At 41.0% G+C, this 26,480-nt stretch overlaps 1 protein-coding gene across 5 annotated transcripts in view; it reads left to right on the forward strand.

The window, feature by feature from the left end:
• The window catches only part of sfxn2 (sideroflexin 2), a 100,281-nt gene extending 83,247 nt beyond the window's left edge, over nt 1-17,034 (forward strand). For 2 of the 5 annotated variants that reach the window (XR_011345430.1, XR_011345427.1), the window contains 2 exons: nt 2,442-2,516; nt 11,111-11,928. Coding sequence is in view for 1 of the 5 variants with exons in the window: in XM_069900176.1 (XP_069756277.1) it covers nt 2,442-2,463 (22 nt within the window). In the remaining 4 variants the exon portion in view is untranslated. Of the gene's footprint in view, nt 1-2,441; nt 7,974-11,110; nt 11,929-16,632 lie in introns of those variants that run through there. The other 3 variants (XR_011345428.1, XR_011345429.1, XM_069900176.1) reach the window with 3 other exon arrangements.
• The last annotated feature ends 9,446 nt before the right edge of the window (nt 17,035-26,480 follow it).

Consider the following 26,480-nt stretch of genomic DNA (forward strand, 5'->3'; position numbering starts at 1 on the left):
GGAGGGCGATGTCCAGGCTATGGTACCATTGTTCAATGTCGAGGGTAGATGGTCAGTTCCTCCCTTCTTGGAGATGGTCATTGCCTGAAAGTTGATTGTTGAAGACAGGGAAGTGCTTGGAGTCTCCACCTCCCGTTAGTCATTTATTTCTTCAACAAAATACACAAGATATGGCAGGACTCCGTAGGTTTGCTCTGATCAGTTGGATGTGAGCTTTCTCTTTTACATACCGTTCTTAGGTTGGCACCTTCTTTTTTAGGTGCCTGGTATGTGGTCCATCCGCATGCAAGTGTGCGGCTGGTTCTGCCCATTCATCACATATTTTTTCCATTGATTGCCATTAAGTATGGGGATTTTTAGAATACAAGGTGGGACAACATCAGTTTGTCTCTCTGCTGAAAATGAAAACACTTCATTCCATTGCATGTTTATTTTTCCAAATTTCTCCTCCCACCCAACCAGGGATTTGCTTTCTTTTCCCCTTTTCTGTTTGAATGAGTTGAATCCATCTGTTGTTTCCAAGTTCCATTCCTGCCATACCCTGCCCCCAAGGTAGTAGGTGAAAATTCACCCCCTGCCTCATGTCACAGGCAGGTGACGGTTGCTGTCTGGAAAAGTCTTCTGGGTCTTATTCAAAACCAGTAAACAAACTACCCATGGATAAATTGTTGGATCTATTGCACCTTTTTTCCTAATTGGATAATCAAAATGATTTAGATTAACTATCAATGTTACGTGTAATTTTCATTGGTAACTGAGTGCTGGTGTATGTATTTCAACTGTTTAAAACAATGAGTAAAGATACCAGAATCAGAATTTATTGTCATGAACATGTCATGAGATTCAAAAAGAAGAGAAAGTGAGGTAGTTATCTGTGGTTCATTGTCCATTCAGGAATCCGATGCCAGAGGGGAAGAAGCTGTCCTTATACCGCTGAGTGCTTGTCTTCAGGCTCCTGTACCTCCTTCCCGATGGTAGCAGTGTAAAGAGAGCCTGGCCTGTGTGGTGAAGGTCCTTGAGAATAGAGGTTGCTTTTTTTTTAAGACATTGCCTCTTGGCGATCTCCTCGATGCAGTGAAGCCTGATGGTACTGGTCAAATTCAAAACTCTGTAGATTTTTCCTGTCCAGTGCATTGGCACGTCCATACACAGTAGTGATGCAGCCAATCAAAATGCTCTCCTCTGTACACCTGTAGAAATTTTCAAGTCTTTGGTGGCATACCAAATCTCCTCAAACTCTTCACAAAGTACTATATAGCCGAAGTATCGGGAACTAGCTTGGGTTTGTAATCCCACAGGAGAAGAATTTGTTTGACATCATGGTGTAAAAATCAGAACACCCAACATAAAATTGGACAGAGTGCTGATAAGTGTTTACTTGTCTGGCATTTTCCCCATGTCAGATGTGCATGAGAAAGTGTTGCTGTTGGTTTGGTCCCTATTCCTACCATCTTCGATGTGAACGGGGGCAGAAAGTTTTATACTTTCATGAAACAGGATCATTTGAATGATCACACGTCCGTGGGAAAAGTTGCCCTTCAGGTGCCTATTTAACCTCTCAGATTAAGCCCTCTAGATTTAGACTTCCCTGCCCTGGGACATTCAGCTTAGCCCTCTGTCAATCAAATCAGGGCTAATGTATTTTTTGTCTCAACTCCATTGTCTCTGTAACGGTTAGTATAGTGGTTACTACAACGCTGTTACAGCCCAGGTTTGAACTCAGCACTGTCTGTAAGGAGTTTGTAAGTTCTCCTGTGTCTGCGCAGGCTTCCGCTGGGTGCTCCGGTTTCCTCCCAATTATAGGATATTGATGTACAGTGATTTTAGGTTAATTGGGTGTAATTGGGCAGCATGGACTCGTGGGTTAGAAGAGCCTGTTACAGTGCTGTACGTCTTAAAAAAAAACCTTTGACACCCTTACTCATGAAGAACCTATCAACCACTGCTTTAAATATACTCAATGACTTGGCCTCCGCAGCAGTCTGTGGCAACATATTCCACAGATCCACCATCTGGCTGAAGAAATTTCTCCTCATTTCACTTCTACAGGGACATCCTTTCATTCTGAGTCTGTGTCCTCTGGTTCTAGACTCCCAATCAATGTCCTCTTATTCAGATGTATGGCCAGACATACAAACTGCAAGGCGCATTAATCAAAACTTGAGCTTGTTTCTCATTCTTTTCACCAAATGGGTACAGAATGTAAAATGGAAAACAGTCATTTTCCTGTTATATTGCACTTGGTCTTTCTCGGAGCCACGCTTCTCTGCTATTGGAAGGACAGGAAGAAGAAAGCATGAGGAGCTCTGGTGGATGCAGGAAAATAAGGAGAAGAACTGGATGGGGAGAGGCAGAAGTGGAGTTAAGCCATCTATCTAAGAGTCCTTTCTGTTTGGATGGATATTTAAAAAATGAGCTACAAAATCTTTTTTTTTCTCCAGTGTCCTGGTCAAAATCTTTTGATCACCATGTACAAAGTGACATCAGCTGCTGTACATCAGAATGTCCCAATTACAGTAAGTAATTACAATAAGAAAGGATCTGGTATTTCTTTAGTGATTGTGTAGTGCTTTTTCTTTTTACAGTTCGGTGTAGCTACACCTGGTTCCATTTGATAGTGTGCTAGGTGAAAAGATAATAAACATGTTAGGCCATTAAAGTAAGAGCAGAAATCATTTCAGTTGGCACAGCAATGGTTTGTTTAAACACACCAGAGTAACCTTTCATATAACCTGAGGTTTATCTGTTGATTTATTTTTGGACTGATGTGCATTAAACTCTGGGGTGAACTAGAAAAATTGATGAGAGGCGGGAGGTTGGCAGATGCTGGACAGACTGCTCTGCCCATAATACTTCCCTCCTCATTGGTTAAACAAATTACACGTGGGCTCCTGTCCCATTTGCCCCAGTCCTGTCTTCTTTGCACAGGCTTCTCTTCTCCCCATGGCCTTCATGAAAGGCTCCAGCCTGAAACGTCTTTTTCTCCCACTGATGCTGTTCGACTTGCTGAGTTTCGCTGGAGTAAGAGGAGTTAGTCTCTGTTGAGCGAGCAATGGTGGCCCGCACTGTGGAAACCAGAAAGAGCTGTGGTAGGAATGAGGCAATTTTATTCCTGATGTCTTGTACCTATAGCCCTGTTGTGGTCCATTCGGATTTAAAACACTGATCTTATACTAATCACAGGCAGCAATAGGTTGGGATTGTGAGGCTAGGTCAAATGATTTGATGAAATAAAAGGAGAAATTAATTTTAAAAAGGCTCAGCAGGTCAGGCAGCATCTGTGGAGTACTACCATTTCAGGTCAGTGATCCTTCATCTGAACTCGAGATTTAGCGGTGAGCAACTTGGCTATTGAGCTTACCCTGTAACTGTGTAACAATAGGGAATTTTTATTTTGTGATGTAAACATGGAAACTCTTTTTCATTGACTTTCTCATTGGTGGAGAAAATTGAGAGTGTACATCTAATTGCTGTTTATTCTGATGAAAGGTTATCTTCGAGGATTGTTGACTATTCCTTTGTCCGCAGGTGTCACCCGACCATCCTGTATTTATTGAAGAATTCTAGCAGCTGCGGGATTTTGCTTTTTCCTTCACTGCTTTAATAGGTTACATCAATTGAGTTAACGTCACCTGGCAATAGACTCTGACCTTACTCTGGAATCATTTCTTTTTAAATTTAAATTTAGACCTCAGCACGGTAACAGGCCATTTCAGCCCATGAGCCCATGACCCCAGTATGTTTTGAACGGTGGGAGGAAACCAGAGCCCCTGAGGAAAATCCATACAGACATGGGGAGAACATACAAATTCCTTACAGACAGGGAGGGATTCGAATCCCTGGTCTTGAACAATGTTGCACTAACTGCGAGGCTACCTGTGCTGCCCCAATCAGTCAGGCGAGTCCATGCTGGGAATCTGAATGTCAGGTTTACAGGGTGGGTTGAGATGACACGATTACTTTTTTTTAAATTAGAAGGCCACCATTCCAAAATACATTCAAGATGTGGTCATCCGGCTTAGCTTTTGGTGCTGATCTTCATGTGGGCTACCTCACCAACCCAGGTGAGGAACACAGTATGGCACTAAGTGGGTGATGACGCCACTGCACCAGTTTCCAGGCCTCCTGCTTTCCAAGGGCAGAAACTTGGAATGTCAGAGAGCTGCTGGTCTGTGCAGAGCTCTTGGTATCAGGGAACATTTTCTCAGCCACCCCACTGCTTGTGGACTTTTAAAACTTGTTCAAAGATATCCATGGTCAAAAATCCTGGGACTGCATTCAAGGTCAAGCTCATAATCATCTGATTGTACATATACAACCAAGCAAAACAGTGTTTCTCCGGACCACAGTGCACACACATCTATACACAATATACAGCAAATAATAATTACACGTATACATAAAGATATAATGTAAAATAAGTATGTATTGTATGAGGCAGCATAGTGGATAGTGCAATGCAGGGTTAGCAAACCTGGGTTTGAATCTGGCACTATATGTAATGAGTTTGTATGTTCTCCCGTGTCTGGGTGCTCCCGTTTCCTCTCATGCTCTAAAAACCTGTGGGGTTTGTAGGTTCATTAGGGTATTTGGTGGGCCCAGGCTCATGGACTGGAAGGGCCGGTTACAGTGCTGGTTCTCTAAAATATGTATGTTCTGGAATAATTTACCCATTTCTTTTATAAGATCCTAGGTTACAGGATACCATTCATCAATCTCACAGCCTGTGGAAAAAATGCTATTTCCCAGTCTAGTAGCCCTGATTTTGATGCTCCCGTACTTCCTTCCTGATAGTAGTGGGTCAAAGATATTGAGGTGCATGGTAGGGATCCTGAATAATTCTTTGAGCCGCAGTTAAGCAATGCTCCTGCTGAATGTAGATATTGGAGGAAAGGGAGAACCCAGTGATCTTCTAAGCTGCTTAAATGATCCTCTATTGATTCTGATCCATTGGTGGCCACTCATCAGGTTCAGGGTCATCCATGCCCCCTTGTCAGAGTCAAGGAACCTGGAATAGGAATCATTCTGGATCCATTATTTTCCTTTTCAAGTGACCTTTCACTGAAATTGGATCACATGACACAAAACAGTACAGCGGAGTACAATTTTTAGCCAAACATCTTTTGGCCATTCAAGTGTTTATAATGGATACATATAAAGATGTTTATAAGAGTTTTACAGCATGGAAATAGGCCCTTTGGTCCAACTTGTCCCTGTTGACCAATCTAGTCCCAATGATTTCCCTTCAGCCAAAATCCAGCTGAATCTATGAGTGTGACAGTCGTCCCTGTCTCTACCTCTTCCTCTGGCAGCTCATTCCACATACCCTCCACCATCTCCGTTGAGCATTTCAAGGTGAATATGATCTTCAGGCAATATGATGAATATGATGTTCAGTAAATGTCTCAATAGCCCGTTTATAGAGAAAAAAATTGCAACTGTAAAGGTGGATATTCTCCGCCCTCATGTCACTGAACCTACCTCCATAGATCGTCCAAGATGCCAAATCCAATCTTTCCTCAGGCTGGTCACACAAGTGGAGCGGAACACTCCACAAATGAGCTGCCGCTGCGAGCGGCTGGCTAGGGGCGGGTTGATGACATTGCAATGACATCGTCAGCCTGAGACACAGAATTTAAAAACCCTGGCTGCGTGCACGGCAGGGAAAGCATTAGATGTATGTTCTTATCATTAGCCCTAGAATTCACTGCCCTACGAATGCCAGTTTCTGATATAGGGCTCTTTCCCACTCGGCACGTATGTATGATATCATGTTGATGGGCGGCGCTACGGCACCAGTCGACCCACCTCCATTGGCTCCGGAGGACACAGTGAGGCGCTGCAGTGATGCTGCAGCAGTCTTTTAGGCCTTAAAGGTAAGTGCAGATTTTTCTCCACCGATGGTGCTGGCCTTGAAGCGGTGCCCCTCCAATAATATATCAAATATGAAATCTCATTAATTATTCACTACTTGGTGAAGTCGCAGGAGAGGACCTTCCCATTTCCTTTGTAGCAGTCATCATCAAAGTATTCTGAAAGCTGATTTTTTGTCAGCAATTCCAATGCAGGCTCTGTTAGACCAGAGATTACACGATTGGGTAGAAGTGCGTATCTGTGTAAGATTATGTTTGGGGACAACTTTGTAGATCTGGACAGTAAAATGAGACTTTTGATTTTCTCATGTTTGGCCGCATGAGCACCAAAGCATTGCAAAACACAAAATGCTTTGTGGCACCATCCTGTATCAGATCATGGCACCATCTTGTTAAGGTCAAAGTCCTCTGGAATATTGCTGATGAGAAAGATTGTGTTGTCAATTCAGTGTGCACCACTGATTTAACGTTAATGCTGTTATTTTGGAATTCATAATTTCAAGTGTAGTCCTGCCATGACCTTGCACAGTAAATACATGTTCAGCAGTGGTGCTATTTAAAGAGATTGTTTATCATTTACAGGTTAGTTACTGATTGATTTCTGCAGACAGTTGTAGGCATTGTGTTATTCTTTGTTGCTTTTATAAAGTTTTTTTTTCGAACTTCCTGGTCCACAGGGAGTAGTGTGGCAGTTGAGGTTTAAACACAAAACCAATTGTTCTTGATCAGGCACGTATTTGTTCATTGAATGCATCATACCTGGAAGATTAAGCAGAGGGTAGACAGAGCTGTATATGGTATTGAAATGGTGACACAGTTGGCGTAGCGGTTAGCGCAATGCCAGCGATTGGGACAGGGGTTTGAATCCCGCACTGTCTGTAAGGAATTTACATGTTTTCCCTGTGTCTGCATGGGTTTTCCTCAGGGCTCCAGTTTCCTCCCACTGTTTGAAATGTAGCGATAATATTTCAGCCTTCCTGGCTGCAGTCCAGATTTGATGGACCTGTCTGGATTTGTGTTGTCTGGTTAATGTGAAGCATATATGTGTTATGCTGACTTTGTTTTCCCCAAGACTTATTTTGTTCATCAACTTATAAAGCACAAGGATAGGGCCTTCATCCCAAAATATCCACGCTGACCTGTTCGTCCACCCACATATTCGACTGTATTAAGACCATGTCCTTCTATACCCTGCTCAATGTCTCTTAATTAGTGATTATATCTGATTCTACCATCTCCTCTGGCAGTGAGCTCCAGATATCAACCATAACCGTGTAAAAAAATTAACTATTATATCTCCTTTAAAATTCTTTCCTCTCACCTTAAACCTTTGCTGCCTTGTTTTTTATACCCAATTATGGGAAAATTCTGTGCCCCTCATCATGTTGAATACTTATATTGGATCATCCCACTGCCTCTTTCACTGCAGGGAACACAAGCTCAGCCTCTCCAACCTTGGCCCAAAAGTCCTCCAATCCTGACAATCATCTGTTGACTCTCCTCTACACTCTCTCCAGCACAATCATGTGTCTTCCTACAGGGTGATGACCTGAACAGCACACAGCATCCAAGAGTGACCAGCCATTGTCTTATAAAGTTGAAACATAACATCTCAATTCTTATATTCTATGCCCTACCATCTTACATGCCTTCTTCACCATCCTACTGACCTCTGTTGCCACTTTGAGAACCATGGACTTGGAGCCCCAAGGTCTCTGTTCATCAGCATTCCTACCATTTATTGTATATATCCTACTCTCATTTGACTTCCCAAAATATATCACCTTACATTTGTTGGGATTAAATAACATCTGCCAATGCTCTGGCTAACTTTCCATCTGATCCATATCCTGAAGCAGTCGTAAACAACATTCGTCACTAAACACATCATTCTGGAAATGGGAAAGGATGCAGAAGAGATTTATCAAGATATTGTGAAGATTCAAGGAGAGGTTGGACAAACTTGAGTTATTTTCTCTGGAGCATCAGAGGCTAAAGGGAGATCTGATAGAAGTTTATAAAATTATGAGAGGCACAGATAGGGTAGAAAGTCAGAACCCTTATCCCAGGATAAAAATATCACACAAGAGAGGACGCGTTTAAGGTGAAAGGGGGGGGGGGGGATGGTGGTGCGGGGGAGAGGTGGGAAGTTTAAAGGAGAAGTCTGGGTAAGTCTTTTACACAGCAAGTGGTGGGTGCCTGGAATGGGCTGCCAGGAGTAATGGTGGACACACATACAATAGTAGCATTTAATATGCAGGGAATAGACAAATACAGTATGTACCATGTGCAGGCAGCTGGTGTAGTTTAATTTGGGAACAATGTTCAGGGCAGATATCGCACGCAAAAGAATCTGTTCCTGTGCTGTTCTGTTCTGTGTTCTATTTCTTTGTATCATTTACGTCTCTTACATTAATATCCAAGTCTTCCATATCCATCACAAACAGCAAAGGAGCCAGCTCAAATTCCCATGGTTACAAATATCCAATCTGAGAAACATTCTTCAACCACTACCTCTTGTCATCAAACCAATCTTGGACCCCAAGATTATCATCATTCATTCTACTAAATGTACAATTGCATTTGCTTACAATATTTATGGCATCAATATATGTATAATTTCATCACTGATGTTATTTACTACACAGGACCTAGCTTCTTCGTGTCCGATGATGGGGTACACAATATTATGATCTCCCCTGCTTGTGGCAGCTACACTTCATTTCTTATCTCAGCACGTGGTCCACACATGCGAATGAGCCAATCTGTGGAATTCTGCTGTGGACATCTCCGTGCCCTGAGAGTTTTTTCACCAAACTGATGGTATTCTGCAGTTAAACATAGAATATTACAGTATTGTACATCCCTTCAGCCCACAATATTATGCTGATTTATATAACCTAATTCACAAAAATCCTATTTTTCCCTATCTCACACCCATAACCTTCTATTTTTCTAACATCCATATGCCTAAGACTTTTGAATGTCCTAATTGTACCAGCCTCCATCACCAGCCCCGGCAATGCATTTCATACACTCACCACTCTCTGAATAAACAAAGTACCTCTGATATCTACCCTAAATCAATGGTCTCAATCTTTTTTTTCCCACTCGCATACCACCTTAATTAATTCCTTACTAACCACAGAGCACCTATGACATCCTATACCATAGCTGCTCTGTGGTTAGTAAGGGATTACTTAAGGTGCTATGTGAGTGTAAAAAAAGTTGAGAACCACTGCCCTAAACTTTCCTCCACTCCACTTAAACAGATGTCCTCTAGTATTTGCTTTGTTACCCCAGGAATAAGGTGTTGGCTGTCCACTCAATTTAAGCTCCTCATAAACTTATATACCTCTATTAAGGCATCTCTCATCATTTGTCACTCTCAAGAGAAAAGCCCTGGATCTGTCACCCTTGCTTCATATGTTCTCCAAACAGGCAACATCCTGGTAAATATCCTCTGCACCCTCTCCAAAGCATCTATAGCCTTCCTTTAATGAGACCACCTGTTGTTAATGTTTGCCTTTGTATACATCCTGGGGTAAAGCCTTTGGGACACAGGATCCCTATTTTATGCTGATGTTTAGAACAAACATCAAAAAGGACCATTGCATCTCTTAACAGACATTTTTATCAAACACACACACCCCACATAGAGATGCATGGCACCTCAGGTTCAGTGTGCAGTAGTGTATGAAGGATCTGCCCTCACTGCCAGCCAGGTTCGCTTTTTGCAAGTGTGAGTAAACATGAGAGTTTATCGTCAAACACACAAGTACCATGTACAGATGCACCAAAATTCTTGCTTGCTCTTCAGCCACACATGAGCGTACGATACCACAATATAGATAATGTTGATTTTCATGATGTACATATGCATTCGTTGCTCCCTGTGTGGCCTCTTCTGCGTCAGGGAGACCGTATGCAGATTGGGGGATCACTTCACTGAGCACCTCTGCTCCATCCGCTGTAACATCATGGATCTCCCAGTGACCAGCCACATCAATTCCTCTTCCTATTCCCACACCAACATGTCTACCCATGTCAGGCTGGGGCCACTTGCAAAATGGACCATGGTAGTCTTCAACCAGATGGTATCAATGTCAATATTTCCAATTTCTGGTAATGTCCTCCTTGTTTCCTAACCTCCCCACCCCTCCCCCCATTCCTTTCTCTGGCCACATTCCTCCTTTTGCTTTTTTCCTGCAAGTATTCCCAAACTCACAGAACTACTACCTACAGATTGAATAGTTGCTGAATTAAGATTGGAATATAACTCCAGGGAATGTGTGGCATGAGCATTGCATTTTTCCATTCTTAGATTAGACCCACTTGTCATCCATATCCTGTTTCGATGTGGTAATGCAAACAATTTCTAATGTTCCAACAATTGCTCTTGTTTATTTTACTTGATCACTTGCTAACTCTGGAAATTTTGAAATTTGAATATGGTGGAATTTTATCTTTTGTTTTCTTGACATATAAATTTTAAAGAAATTCAAACTCTTCCTTCATAAATAAGTTCTGGGTTAGAAGTTTAGGAAAATAAATATGTCATCTTTCAATTCAATATTGCTTGTTTTCAATTGTTTGATGATTCAAAATATTTTGATGTTAGATTCTCATGTTGTTTGTGTATGAAACAGTGCACCACAGGGACAGGCCCTTCGGCCCAAATTAAATTATAACTCTGCCTCTTGCATGTGATATCCCTTTATCTCTTGCATATTCATATCTATCAAGAAGCCTCTTTAATGCTGATATCATACTTGCTCCTATATCTACTCCAAGCACCCACCATCTCTTAAACATGTGAAGCTCTTTGTTTTTAAATGTAGATATACAGAACGGTAACAGGCCCTTTCGGCCCATTAGCCTGTGCCACCCAATTTACACCCATTTTAAAAAATATTTTCTTTTTGTTTTTTTCTATAAATATACATAGTAAACTCTCCAATATCAAATTTTATGAAACATTTTCTTACCAAAAAAAAGCAAATCAACCCTTCCCCACCCATCCCTTCCTTTTCACAATATAGATCCACACACCATCAGGGCTCACATTTTTGTTGACCATAAAAAAAATTCTGAATGGAGAAGTTACTTGCATTTATACTACAGCAGCATCTATTATTGTTATTTTTATTATTGTAATTATAATTTTTCCCCTATATGATCCAGATATGACTGCCATATCTTGATAAATGTCATATTTGTTCTTTTTTTTTCCATAGGTATACAACTATTCATCTCAGCAGTCCCTCGTGCGATATGCAAAGGGGAGTTGGACTGCCAAGTAATTGCAATACATTTCTTAGCCAATGCTAAAAAATGAAATTTGGAATTTATTTAGTTTATTGCTTATTTCAATAAAATTCCCCAAAAGGGTGCCCGTGAAGGCCACCCCTGGTATCCTTGTTAATATGCCAGTAATATCCTGCCAGAAAGGTCTCACTTTCACGCATGACCACATTAGCGTGTAAAAACATTCCCATTTCTGTCCCACACCTAAAGCACATCTCAAATATTGCAGATTTTGACTTATGCAATTTCTGTGATGTGAAAAGTAATTGGTGTAGGAAATTAAATTGCACTAATCTACATCTTGCATTTATAATTGATGTAATGCAATCCAAACACCGATCAGAGCAACATCTTTCCATTATTGCAACACCTAGATCCGACTCCCACCTCTCGATCTCTGTAAACCTGGTTTTGCACTTTCATTTCTGGAGTGCATAATACATCTTAGTTATAAATTTAGGTGTATTCCCCAGGCAAATCGTTCGTTCCATTTCACTAATTTCAAGTGGGGCCATATTTGGCCCCATCTTTCTCTTTGGAATGATCTTAACTGGAGAAAACAAAAGAAATTCCCATTAGCTACTCCATATTTATTTCTTATTTGTTGAAAAGACATAAGGGATCCCTCCACATAACAATATATCATTCTTTTATCATATCATGGTCAATATTTTGTTACCCAGCTTCATAGGTAGCAAGACATTTTTACATAATAGTGTTCTTAATGATATACCTGCTTTTTTTTTAATACACTCATTTATTTATTTCCATATTCTAAATCATATGTTTTTTTGGTTATTAACTTAACATTTTACTTGTAAATTTTACTTGTAAATAAAGTCCTTTGCTGTCTCCTCTTTTATTGAATTCAATCGTATTTGGATCCAAGAGGGGGGAGTGTCTTCTTCAAAGAAGAATGATAAAAATCTTGTGCTGATAAATAATACTTAAAATCCTGAAGCCTAAATCGTCCATCTTATAATCCCATGTTAATTCTCGGCACTTTGTATTTCCATAAGAATTGCCTTATGTAATTATTTAATAATTTAAAGACATTTTTAGGTGGTACAATAAGCAGTGAATGAAAAAGATACTCTAATCTTGGCATCACCTTCATTTTAGTACAATTTACTTTTCCCACTAAAGTAATCAGCAGGTCTTTCTCTATATTTTCTAAAAGAGGAGTGTAATTAAATTTATATGTTCAGTAAATTATTATCTGTCATTATTCCTAAATATTTGACTCCACCTCTCTTCCTTTTAAATTTACTACCTTTTTGATATCTTTCATAATCAAAATTTTTCAGTGGCATTACCTTATTCATCCATATTTATTTTATAACCTGATACTCTTCCATATTTTTCAAATATTGTTTGTAATTTTATCAAGGATTCAGCTGGGTCAGACATATATAACAGCACATCATCAGCGAATAAGCTAATTTTATGTTCTTGCTGTCCAACTTTGAAGCCCTTAATATCCGGGTCTCTCCTTATAATCTCTGCCAGTGGTTCAATAGCTCAGATAAAAAGCACTGGGGACAGAGGGAATTCTAGGAAAGACTATTCTAATTGGTCGATAACTTTTTATGCATCTAGGGAGATGGTTATACTTGGATTCAACTTTGATTTTGCCACATGTATTATATTAAATTGTCTACCTAAACTATTTGAAGACTGTCTTCCTTTAACAAATCCCACCTGGTCTGTAGGTATTAATTTTGGTAGATATTGCCCCAATCTATTAGCTAGAGTCTTTGCCAATATTTTATAATCAACATTCAGAAGTGCTATAAGTCTATATGATGAAGTTTTTAATGGGTCTCTTAACTTTGTTCAGTAGCACTGTAATTATAGCAGTTGAGAAAGATTCTGGGAGAGTCTGGGTCTCGACCAATATATCCATCATAAGAGGGCATCAATAAATCTTTAAATTGTCTTTAGAACTTGGGAGGAAACCCATCCTTCCCCAGGAGATTAATTGTAAAGTACCCAAAGCTTTCTCAATTTCTTCTCTTGTGAAATCAACTCATTCTATATCTTCTAATTTTAGAAGTTCAACATTTGTTAAAAATTCATCCATCTCATTTTATTCTCCTAATAATTCTGATTTATATAGTTTCAAATAATATTGTCTAAAATATTATTTATTTCTTTTTGATTATATGTTGTAATATTGGCTTCTGTTTATATTGCATTTATCATTCTAGATGACTTCTCTGCCTTTATCTGCCAAGATAAAACTTTGTGTGCCCATTCTCCTAATTCATATTTTTGTTTCATTTTTGAATTTTTTTTCTAATTTATATATTTCTAATGTGTTATATTTCCATTTGTATCCTTTAATAATCTATATTTTTCTTGTAACCCTGTTCTCTGATAGTCTTTTTCCAATTTTGTTATATCTTTCTCTAAACCATCCAACTCTGTAGCATATTCTCTCTTAAGATTTTTTGTATAAGATAATTTTTCCTCTCAGGTAAACTTTAAGTGTATCCCATATTAAAAAGTTGTTATCAGTAGAAGAATGATTAGTTTCACAAAATAATTCTATCTGTCTCTTAATAAATTCATGAAAGTCCTTCTTTTTCAACAAGTGTGGCATTGAGGCACCATCTATACACATTTACACACTAATTAAAGTTAATGGTGAATGATCTGATAAAAATCTTGCCTAATATTCTGCTTTTACCATTCTTCTTTTTAACTAGGCAGACATTAAAAACAAATCAATCCTTGTACGTGAGTCACGTACCCTTGAGTAGAATGAATAGTCTCTTTCTACGGGGTTAACCTGCCTCCATATATCAATCAAATTTAAATACAGCTTTTGCCCTTGTTACTGTTCTGGGTGATTTATCCAATCTTGGATCGAGACAGAAATTGAAGTCTCCTCCAACCAGTATATTTTGTCTTCCCTCTGCTGTTTTTAAAAAGATATCCTTCATAAAGGCTTCATCATCATCATTCAGTGCATATTTATGCATAAAAATCCATGATTCCATATACATTTCACAATGTGCTATTACAAATCTTCCAGCTTGGATAGTCAATGTCTCTTCTATTATTATTGGTATATTTTTATTAATTAAAATCATTACTCTTCTTGCTTTTGAGCCAAATGAACATGAAAATACTTGCCCCACCCATCCTTTTTTTAATTTAGCATGTTCTGATTTAGTTAGATGTTTTTTTTTAGAAAGACTATATCTGCCTTTAATTATTTAAGTGTGCCAAGACCTGCTTCCTTTTTATCTTTCCATTTATCCCATTAACATTAAAACTAATAAATGTTAGCATTCTATCCATATCAATTTTCAAACAAATATTGTTTTACAATAAAACTTTTCCAATTGTTTAAATAATAGAGATCTTTCCCCTTTAAAAACACACACACAATGTTCTTGCCCTGATGGTGATGTAAACAGGAAACCCCAAAAGCCCACAAAAAAAAGCCCGTGGAACCTCTTGAGGAAGAAGAACCCATCCCTTTAGTGCCATATTTTATAGATACTCCTCTCCAGGTGCCATTCTCCCCCGTAGACCAGAGTCTTCATCCTGCTACTACTTTTCCCAGGTTTTCACTCTTTACTGAGCTCTCTGGGAAAATTTAAATAAAATTTACTTTTCAACAATATCTACAAGATGGTTTAAAAAAAAAAACAACTTTTACTTAGGCCCATTGTAAACATTCTTCACAGTCCTCTTTAGCAACCTTAGTTTTTTCATAATCCTTGCAGGAAGTCTTCCACCTCGTTCTTATTCTTGAAAAATCACCAATTACCTTCTGCTCCTTCAACCCTTAGAGTCTCTGGGTATATCATCGAATATTTCAAGTTTTTGGAACACATTTGTCTTTTTACATCATCGAACTCCTTTGCTTAATCAAAGTAGGACTAGACTCTTGAAAAAATATCACTTTTTCATGGTCAATCTCAGGTGGCTAATATTTTGTGTAAGAGTATTTATATACTGTTCCCAGAATTGTCTCCCGTTCGTAACTCAAAAGTCTTACCAGGACAGGTCGTGGTCGCTGATCGCCGGCTCTCCTGGGCTGAGGGTCCGGTGAGCCCTTTCATTATGTAATTTTTCTCTGAATTTGTTTTCTCTCACCACTCGTGGAATCCATGTTTCACCAGATCTCTTCCCTCAATTCCTTCTTTCAGTCCGATAATTCGAACGTTATTTTGTTTGGTAAAATTCTCCATGTGGTCAATCTTGTCCAGCAAACCTTGTCTGTCCGACTCCCATTGCTTCACATTTTTCTCCAAAGCTTTTAGCTTATTTTGTGTTTTTACCAAGTCTACTTCTGCTGAGTTCATTCTTTCTATTAAGTCTTCAAGAATTTCCTTAATTTCAGTCATCCTTTCAACCATGACTCTCTTTACATTTTTGATGCCTGCAAATCAATTGCTCAGGCTTTCCATTTTCTCCAGGATAATATTTTAGTTGTTATCCTGACTCCCCAACTCTGTCGGGGTCCACCGATCCCCAAGCCACTCATACGCCGCTCCCTTTCAGACTTTCGCTCGATGTTCCTGGCTGAGAAGAAACTTCCTCAATTTTTGTTCTCGGCTGCCTTGGTTTTTTAGTATTTATTTTGTCCATTTTTGGTGAAAAAAATTTAAGATTTTAACTGTCTTTTTGATATTCCTCATGAAGAGCTCGATTAAAACACATGCAAGTCCTTAGCATGGCCACGCCCCCAATTACGGCCACGCCCCCAATTACACCCAATTGACTTATAGCCCCCAATACACGTTGAATGGTGGGAGGAAACCTGGAGGAAACCCACGCAGACATGGGGAGAACATACAAACTCCTCACAGACAGCATGGGATTCGAACCCCAGTCCTGATCACTGGTGCTGTAACATCGTTGTGTTAACCACTACACTAAGCATTTTTGTACCCTTTCCAAAGACTCCACATCTTTCCTGTAATGGGGTGACAAGAACCACAAATATTATTTATTTATGTTCATTCAAATTGTTTGATAATTAAGATTTGTTTGCACAAAAAGTATTTTGAATTATAATATTAAGAATGGGCTGTCAACTAATATGGATCTGAGTCCATTTTGTTGGTGGGTTGATATTGGTGTTTTTTGGAATAAATGGAAGGAATGTAGGGATAAATACACAACTTAGAAGTCTGGTTAATCACCTAAGGGCTCTCTTTTATATGGAAGATTAAGCATGAGGTACAGGTAAGGAGGGGGAAATTAAGGTATGTTTGATCCTCCATTCACAAACAAATGTTTCTGAAACTGGGGGAAAACTTTGATATAAATATTCAGCCTATTGAATTTTTGTTTGTAGTTTGAAATGCTAAAAAAGATAATATAACTTTAATATAAAGATGCCCCTGGTTACTCTGTGCAAAACAGGTTAGAAATAAAGTTCTGTCCACAGTTTGCATTAAGCTTTACTCTTACATGCTGTTGACTTCAGATGTCGAACACTTAGCAGTTGGATAAGTGCCATGACTACCAGCCCTCCCACATCTCCATCGGGCACACAAAACTCAAAACGGTCAACCAGTTTACCTATCTCGGCTGCACCATTTCATCAGATGCAAGGATCGACAATGAGATAGACAACAGACTCGCCAAGGCAAATAGCACCTTTGGAAGACTACACAAAAGAGTCTGGAAAAACAACCAACTGAAAAACCTCACAAAGATAAGCGTAGACAGAGCCGTTGTTATACCCACACTCCTGTTCGGCTCCGAATCATGGGTCCTCTACCGGCATCACCTACGGCTCCTAGAACGCTTCCACCAGCGTTGTCTCCACTCCATCCTCAACATCCATTGGAGCGCTTTCATCCCTAACGTCGAAGTACTCGAGATGGCAGAGGTCGACAGCATCGAGTCCACGCTGCTGAAGATCCAGCTGCGCTGGGTGGGTCACGTCTCCAGAATGGAGGACCATCGCCTTCCCAAGATCGTGTTATATGGCGAGCTCTCCACTGGCCACCGTGACAGAGGTGCACCAAAGAAAAGGTACAAGGACTGCCTAAAGAAATCTCTTGGTGCCTGCCACATTGACCACCGCCAGTGGGCTGATAACGCCTCAAACCGTGCATCTTGGCGCCTCACAGTTTGGCGGGCAGCAACCTCCTTTGAAGAAGACCGCAGAGCCCACCTCACTGACAAAAGGCAAAGGAGGAAACACCCAACCCCAACCAACCAATTTTCCCCTGCAGCCACTGCAACCATGTCTGCCTGTCCCACATCGGACTTGTCAGCCACAAACGAGCCTGCAGCTGACATGGACTTTTAACCCCTCCATAAATCTTCGTCCGCCACCTCACTGACAAAAGGCAAAGGAGGAAAAACCCAACACCCAACCCCAACCAACCAATTTTCCCCTGCAGCCGCTGCAATCGTGTCTGCCTGTCCCGCATCGGACTTGTCAGCCACAAACGAGCCTGCAGCTGACGTGGACTTTTACCCCCTCCATAAATCTTCGTCCGCCACCTCACTGACAAAAGGCAAAGGAGGAAAAACCCAACACCCAACCCCAACCAACCAATTTTCCCCTGCAGCCGCTGCAATCGTGTCTGCCTGTCCCGCATCGGACTTGTCAGCCACAAACGAGCCTGCAGCTGACGTGGACTTTTACCCCCTCCATAAATCTTCGTCCGCGAAGCCAAGCCAAGCCAAAGAAAGAAGAAGTAAAAATAATACTCGTTTAAAACTAAGCTATTTTTATTAATAGATCAATGAATGGGTTGTGCAAGCTGGCAGCATTATTCATTAGTTATGGGCCATTGCACAACAAAATACAAAAGGAGAGAAACAGAACATCAGTGGAGAAAAACTTGTCAATAGTTTTTGCAAATGAAAGATACTTCTAGTTTGAAGATAACATCCAAAATTCAAAGTTGAAATTTATTGTCAGAGTATATACATGACATCACATACAACCCTGAGATTCTTTTTCCTGCAGGCTATGTAGAATGACCACTTATTGGTAATGCAAACTATACTCAAGAAATGATAGGTAGACAAACAGAGAAATGTAAACAAACTGATTGCAATACAGAAAATAAATAAATATTCAGTAAAAAAAAACCGTGCAAAGTAAAAGTCCTTAAAAAGTCCCTGATTGAACTTGTTGTTGAGGAGTCTGATGGTGGAGAGGTAGCAACAGTTCCTGAACTTGCAGGTACGAGTCTTGTGGCACCAATACCTCTTTTCTGATAGTAACTGTGAGAACAAAGCATGTGCTGGGTGGTTTGGATCTTTGATGATTGCTGCTGCTCTCTGACGGCAGTGTTCCACATAGATTTTCTCAATGATGGGGAGGGTTTTGCCTGTGACGTACTGGCTACGTCCACTTCCTTTTTTCAGGGCTTTCCTCTCCAAACTAGGCTGTGATGCAGCCAGGCAGCAACTTTCTACCACACATCTGTAGAAATTGCCAAGGTTTTCGATGCCATAACAAACTTCTGCAAACTCCAGAGGAAGTAGAGGCGCTGATGTGCTTTCTTCATGATGCCATTCATGTGTTGGGTCCAGGAAAGGCCTTCCGAGATAGTGACTCCCAGGAACTTAAATTTAGAACAAAGAACATTACAGCACTTTGCAGGGTTTTTGGCCCTTGATATTGTGCTGACCTATATATTCCTACCAAATAAAAACTAAACCCTTCCTACTTTTTAACCCTCTATTTCATACATGTTCTTGTCTAAGAGTCTCTTAAATGCCCTAATACTTCAGCTTCCACCACTATCCCTGGTCTTTGCTCACCCTCTCCACATCTAATCCCCCAGTAACATACCTACTGTAATGAAATGCTTTGAGAGATTGGTCATGGCCAAAATTAACTTGTACCTAACGAAAGACCTAAACTCACTGCAATTTGCCTAGCACCTCAATCATTCCACAGAAGATGCAATCTCACTAGCTCAACACTCAGCCCTGGATCACCAGGACAACAGAAATACCTATATCAGGCTGCTTTTCATCAATTTACAGCTCAGCTTTCAACACCATCATCCCTTCAGTACTGGTCAAAAGCTTCAAAGCCTGGGCGTCTCCACCTCCCTCTATAATGGAAGACCACAGTAAGTGCAGATCGGTAACAACATCTCCTCCTCACTGACATCAACACAGGAGCACTCAAGAATGCCTTAATCTTGATGCAATCATGAAGAAGGCTCACCAGCGGCTATATCACATGAGGAGTTTGAGGAGATTTGGTATGCCAGCAAAGACTCTGCACATTTCTACAGGTGTAGCATGGAGAGCATTCTGACTAGTTGGATCACTGACTCACATAGAGGTGCCAATGCACAGGAAAGGAACAGGTTACAGAAGGTGGGAAACTCAGCCATTGCCATCATGGGCATTAGTCTTCCCTCCATTCATGGCAACTTCAAGAGGCGGTGCCTCAAGAAAGCAGCATCCATGCCCTCCACTTACTGCTACAATCAGGAAGGAGGCACAGGAGCCTGAAGACAAACACCCAATGGTACAAAAACAACTTCTTCCCTTCCAAAATCAGATTTCTGAACAGACAATGAACCAATGGACACTACCTCACTTTTTTCTCTCTTTTTTGCACTACTTATTTATTTTTAAAATTTTGTACTGTATTTACGTAATTGTAATTTTACTGCAACTTTGCACCTTGTTCCGCCGTAAAGCAACAAATTTCATGACACATGTTCTTGATAATAAACCTGATTCTGATTCTGATCACTGAATCGTGCACCTGTGGTTTTCCCTTCCTAAAGTCCACAATTAGCTTCTTGTGTGAGGATGTTGTTAGTACATCACTCAGTCAAGTTTTCAATCTCCCTACTGTATGCTGACTCATTCCCCAACCCCTCCCCACTTTTTTATACAAGTCACTACTGTGGTATCGGCAGAAAATTTGTAGATAGTGTTGTTGTTGTACCAAGTCACACAGTCGTTGGTGTAAAGTGAGAAGAGAAGGAGGCTAAGTATGCGACCCTGTAGTGCTACATGCTAATTTAAACAAGCTACATGGTTAAAAATATTTTCATGTTATTCTTGCAGAGAGCTAAAACTATGCACATATCTGTTAACACTAGACCAGTAGGTCGAGTTGTGAGAGTGGAAAATTATCATCTCCTGTTTCACTGCCTCATCTCAATTTTCTAAATGAGCTAGCTTATTGTCTGGGTACTGGACGCCATGTGCCAATAACATGGAAACTCGCAAACTTTCGGGTAATTAGAACTTCGTGACCAAATTGTGTTTATGCCAGAATATGTCCAGACCTGTGCTGCTCTCCCTGCTCAACCCCATACTACACCAGAAAGGTATTATGTTTATTTGAGGGCTGACAGCCAAGCTGCCCCACCCTGCACTGCAACCCATCCTCTGCACATCCTACACTTCAGGATTTTGCTGGGAAGTCCTGTTACAAATGGCCTGAAGGGAATTCTACATTGGACCAGTTCCTGGTTGCTTTGAGGTACTTGTCTACAGCAGAATGTCCCTTCTTTTATCAAAAGTGATGCACTCCCCATCATTCTGCCATCAATCTCCTGTAAGATACAACTGCAGTTCCAATTAGAACATAGAACATTACAGCACAGTACAGGCCCTTCACAGTACATCACTACAAGGAGGAAAGCTCTGTCAGCCTTGCTTCATAAGACATGTTCTCCAATCCAGGCAACATTCTGGTAAATTTCCTCTGCACCCTCTCTAGAGCTTCTATATCCTTCCTATAATGAGGCAACCAGAACTGCACGCAATACTTCTCAGGGTGGTCTAACCAGGATTTTATAGACCTGCAACATTACCTCATGGCTTTTGAACTCAATCCCTCAATTAATGAAGCCCAATACACCATACAGCTTCTCAACCACCCTATCTGGTTGTGTGACAAACCTAAGGGATCTATGGACTTGGATCTCATGATCCTCTTATTCCACTACACTGTTAAGAATCCTGCCACTGACTGTTTACTCTGCCCTTAAGTTTGACTTGCAAAAGTGCATCACTTCACACTTAACCAGATTGAATTCCAGGTGCCATCCCACTGGATATGGGATCTTCCCAGTGCCGTGGAGCACAATGCAATATTGGTGTCATCCCGTCTTTTGGTACAATCTTGCAGTAAAGATAAAAGGCATAGATTTAAGGTGAGAAAGAAAGAAGAAAGATTTAAATTGAAAGTGAGGGGTACCTTCTGCACACAGGATGGTGGGTTGTGTGGAATGAACTGTTAGAGGAAGTGGTAGAAGTGGGGACAGTTGTGACTTTCAAAAGATATTTCAGCAGCTATGTGGATAGAAGGGGTTCAGAGAGATATGGGTAGAATTCAGGCAAATGGGTCAGCATGGACAATTTGGGCTGAATGGCACATTTGAATCCCATGCTGTCTGTAAGGAGTGTGTCCATTCTCCCCATGTATGTGTGTGTTTTCTCCTGGGGCTCCAGTTTCCTTCCACCATTCGAAACGTCCCGGAGGTTCTAGATTAATTGGGTGTAATTGGGCAGCACGGGCTTGTGGGCTGAATGACCTGAAACCATGCTGCATGTCTAAATTAAAATTTAAAATACACCTGGCAAATTTTCATGAACTGTCCAAGCTTGATAGAAACAACGTAATAAGACAAAATGTTTAAGGCCCATTTTTGTCTTCATGTTGTATAATTCTACAGTTGGATAAAAGAAATACCAATACTAGAAATCTGTTATTTTTAAAAAAAAAAGTATTCTGTGGGTATTTGGCAAAAGACAGCAAAGGTGTTGGTTAACAAATGGTATCACTGGTTTTTCAGAGAATGACAACCAAGAATAGTACCTTCAGATATTCTAACGAGTTTCCAAGGAATGAAATCAACCATATACAGAGGTATGAGGGAATATGATGTGTATAATATTTTTAAGATACACTGTAAAGGAGAGAAGAGAGATGGAAAAGCATGAGAAGGGAACTCAGGAGTTTTGGGCCTTTGCAGTTAAAGGAATATTCAAGAGAATCGGAGGTGCAGACACCTCAAAGCATCATCGGATATGATATTGGTGTAGAGACCATGGAGGGAATTAAAAGCAAGCATTGCTTAACTAAGAACTAGTGCAGGTCAGCAAACAGAGGAGTGTTGCGTGAAGAGAAACAATATGTTAGCATGTGGGCAGCATTGTTTGGATGACATTTGAGTTTACAGATGATAGAATGAAGGATCCAAATAAATGTATGATTCATTTCTGAGGCCTAACAGGAATTTGGGATCTTGCCGTACAACTGTACCACCATTAATTACACATTCCAATGTTTTTATGTGGCAGTGAATGCAATTACAGCACCAGAAACCTAGGTTTGAATCTGCCACTGTCTGTAAGGAGTTTGTCCATTCTCCCCATCTCTGCATGGGTTTCCTCCAGGTACTCTGGTTTCCTCACACTTTTCAAAACATACCAGGAATTGTAGGTCAATTGGGTGACACGGGATGATGAGCCGGTGGGCCTGTTACCGTGCTGCATGTCTAAGTAAAAAAATTTTTAAATTAAAATTAAAATTATGCAAATAGTCATCTGTGAGACTGTACACTGACCAAATGATACAATAGGAAATTGACAACACCACCTCCACATTAATCCTTAACAAGGCTGTGGCTAAATACTGCTGTAACTCCATTGACACCACTGTTAGAGGCTGGATCTCAAACAATGACTCGATGGAGTAAGGGAGGTTGAGAACCATGTGCCCTGGTATCAGGAAAACAACCTTTCCCTCAATGTCACAGAAGTGAGGGAGCTGGAAAATGGAGGTGTTATGGACAAGCAAGGAAGGCTTGCAGAGGGATCTGGACCAGCTGGAAAAATGGGCTGATAATGGCAGATGGAATTTAATGCAAACAAGTGTGAGGTGCTGCATTTTGGAAGGACAAACCAAAAAAGGACATGCACAGTCAATGGTCAGACACTGAGGATTGCGGTCGAATACAGATAGACCCCCAATGTAGATATTCTGACATACAATATTTCAAAGTTACGGATTAGAATCTGTTTTGAATAAAGGTAAGTTGGGGTCTATCTGTATCAACGCGGTTGCTTTTCCTTCACTGAAGGAAATGCTTCCATCCAATCACTGGACACAGATCACTTCCCACTGCCACCTCCCCTTCCCCAAATGCTCCTCTTGTAGTGAGGTCAAGGAAATGTGCTTTGATGGACCCAATGCCGTGTTTTTAAAAAAGGTAATTTGGAACGCATGCTGCGGAGATTGCTGTTGCTGGGGAGGGAGAGAGAGCGACAGCAATCTGCGCGTGCTTTCCAAATGACAACATCAGTTGCAAGGTGGCAACGCTACCCCTAGTTACCCGGCGAGTTGCACGCAGCCTTCTCCATGCTGTGGAGTTGCTGGTTGCCATGGCCATGGGGATCAAACTGCAACATGTGAATAAAGGTTTTCCATGCTAAGACTGTCACAGAATGTTTTTATTTAATCTGTACATGTAGACCCCGACTTACAATAATTTCAATTTATGGTGCGAGTCGCAAAACTGAACCCCATCGAAAGTTGGGGTCAACCTGTACAGATCATTGAAAGTGACATCACAGGTAGATAGGGTTGTAAAAAGAGCTTTTGGCATATTCATAAATAAAAGTTATAAGAATAAGATTTGGGATTTAAAAAAAATTAGACATACAGCTCAGTAACAGGCCATTTCAGCCCATGAATCCTTGCCGCCCAATTTACACCCCATTAAACTACAGCCCTGGTATGAATGGTGGGAGGAAATTAGAGCCCCCAGAGAAAACCCACACAAAGATGGGGAGAACCTACAAGCTCCTTATAGACAGCATTGGATTTAAACCAAGGTTTGGTCCCGATCTCTAGCACTGTAAAGGCACTGCGCTAACTGCTACGCCAACCAAACTGAATTATGGGGAAACAGTACAAGACATTGCTCAGGCCAAATTTGGAGTATTGTGTGCACTTTTGGTCACCTAACTACAAGAAAGAGTCCAGAGAAGGTTTACTAGGATGTTACCCAGACTTCAAGAACTGAGTTACAGGTGAGGATTTTATTCCCTGGAGCATAGAAGAATGAGGGGAGATTTGATAGAGGTATTTAAAATTACGAGGGGTCGAGACAGAGTAAATGTAGTTAGGCTTTTTCCACTGAGGGTAGGTGAGATACAAACCAGAGGACATGGGTTAAGGGTGAAAGGGGTAAGATTTAGAGGGAACATTATAGGGAACTTCTTCACACAGAGTGGTAGGAGAGTGGAATGAGCTGCCAGCTAAAATGGTGAATGGGGACTCAATTTTTATTTTGAAGAAGAATTTGAATAGGTATATGGATTGGAGGGGTATGGAGGGCTATGACTGGGATGCAGGTCAGTGCGACTAGGCAGAATAATAGTTCGGCACAGACTAGAAGGGCCTGTTTCTATGCTGTTCTATGGTTCTAAATGGGAGGGAGGGGCGGGGTGCACTAGTAGTAATAGTACTGAGGTGGAGATGGTGGAGAGGAAATATCACCAACAACCTGTCCTGGCCTCAGTTGAGAAAACACATCAATGACTCAACTTCCTCAGGTGCTTAAGGAATTTTGGCATGTGCCCAATTTTTACAGAGGCACCATAAAAAGCATCCTATGCCAGCGGTGTGAATGCAGTTCTGGCTATGACACTAAACAATCTCCCTCCATGAACTCCATCTGCACCTCCTGATGTCTCAGGAAAGCTGACAGTATATTAAAGAACTCATCTCATTCCAGGTGCACTCCCTTCTGCCCCCTACTGTCAGGCAGAGGATTTGCGGGTTTGAAAACACCATCCTCCAGATTCAAGGAAAGTTTCTTTCCTGTACTCTTAACTGGACCCCACAACAGATATGCCAGTACACTGTTTAACTATCTTTATTCAAACACAAATTTATTTATGTCATACAACATGGTAACGGGCCCTTCCAGCCTACAAGCCCTTGGCGCTCAAATACCCCAATTAACCTACAACCCCGTATGTTTTGAAAGGTGGAGGAAATGGAGCATCCAGGCAGACATGGGGAGAATGTACAAACTCCTTGCAGACAGCACTGGAATCAAAACCAGGCACTGGCACTGCAATAGTGATACACTAACTGCTATATCAACCATGCTGTCCTTGGAACGCATGACAATATTCAATTCAAAAATGAATTTGCCATAAATATTGTTGCTTACAGTAGTAAGGAAGACAAATGCAACATTTGCATTTGTTTTGAGAGGACTAGACTATTAAAGCAAAGATGTAAAGGCATTGTTCAGACCATATATGGAGTATTGTGAGCAATTTTGGGCCCCATATCTAAGGAAGGATGTGCTGGAAAGGGTCCAGTTGGGGCTCATGAGAATGATCCCAGGGATGTGAGGGGCATTTGAAGGCTCTGGACCTGTACTCACTGAGGTTTAGAAGGAATAGAGGGGATCGCAAACCAAATATTGAAAAGCCTGGATAGAGTGGACAGATTTTTTTTCCCCACATGTAGGAGAGTCTAGGACTAGAGAGTACTGCCTTGGAATAAAAGGACGTCCTTTTGCAACGAATTTCATGATTATAAGGTTCTGATTCTAACAGAGATGAAGTGAAATTTTCGAGTGGTGGAGGGCAAGTTATTGGGTCAACTTAAAGTAATATGCTGATGGATATTTTTGATTAGCAAGGGTGTCAAAGGTTATTGGGAAGAAGGCAGGAAAATGGGGTCGAAAGATTGAAGACGTCGGCCATGAATGGCCTGAATCTGCTCCAAACTCATGGTCTTCAAGCAATGCAAAGTTCAATATCCCCCTCTGATAGGAGATGATCAGTTGCATCAAAATCTATAAATGTATAAATAGCAAGGTTCCACAGTAATTTTGATGCTGTAAGATTTTCATCCTGATTGAATGTTGTTTTCCTGGAGAATAATGGAGAATATTTTGGAATAAAACTGCAGCCGTCCCCACCTGAAAGGTTTTCTGGGCTGACGTTTGAAACGGGACCCAGGTCTAACTCGCATTAATACGGTTCACAACCCCCAGGGGAGACGAACAGGATTTTATGTGCTTGCTCATTGCATTGCATCTTGGCCGAATCTGAGCTCTTTTTAAAAAAAAAGAGAGCAAAAGGCTGTGTGCCATGGTTTCCCTGCGAAAACAAGCCCACTCGCTCGTCCCCACCCTGTCCAAACGCGAGAGTCCCTGTTGGCAGGCGCATGACGCCAGGCTCCGGAACCGGCCCGAATGACAGGCCGGCCGGCCAATGGCGAGTTGGGAAAGTTTTGAATCGGGAGGCGGAGAGCCAATGGCACGGGGGAAGGAGGTGGGACTGCCCGGCGGC

Source organism: Narcine bancroftii, chromosome 10 (assembly GCF_036971445.1).
Source record: "Narcine bancroftii isolate sNarBan1 chromosome 10, sNarBan1.hap1, whole genome shotgun sequence".
Classification (NCBI taxonomy): Eukaryota; Metazoa; Chordata; class Chondrichthyes; order Torpediniformes; family Narcinidae; genus Narcine; species Narcine bancroftii.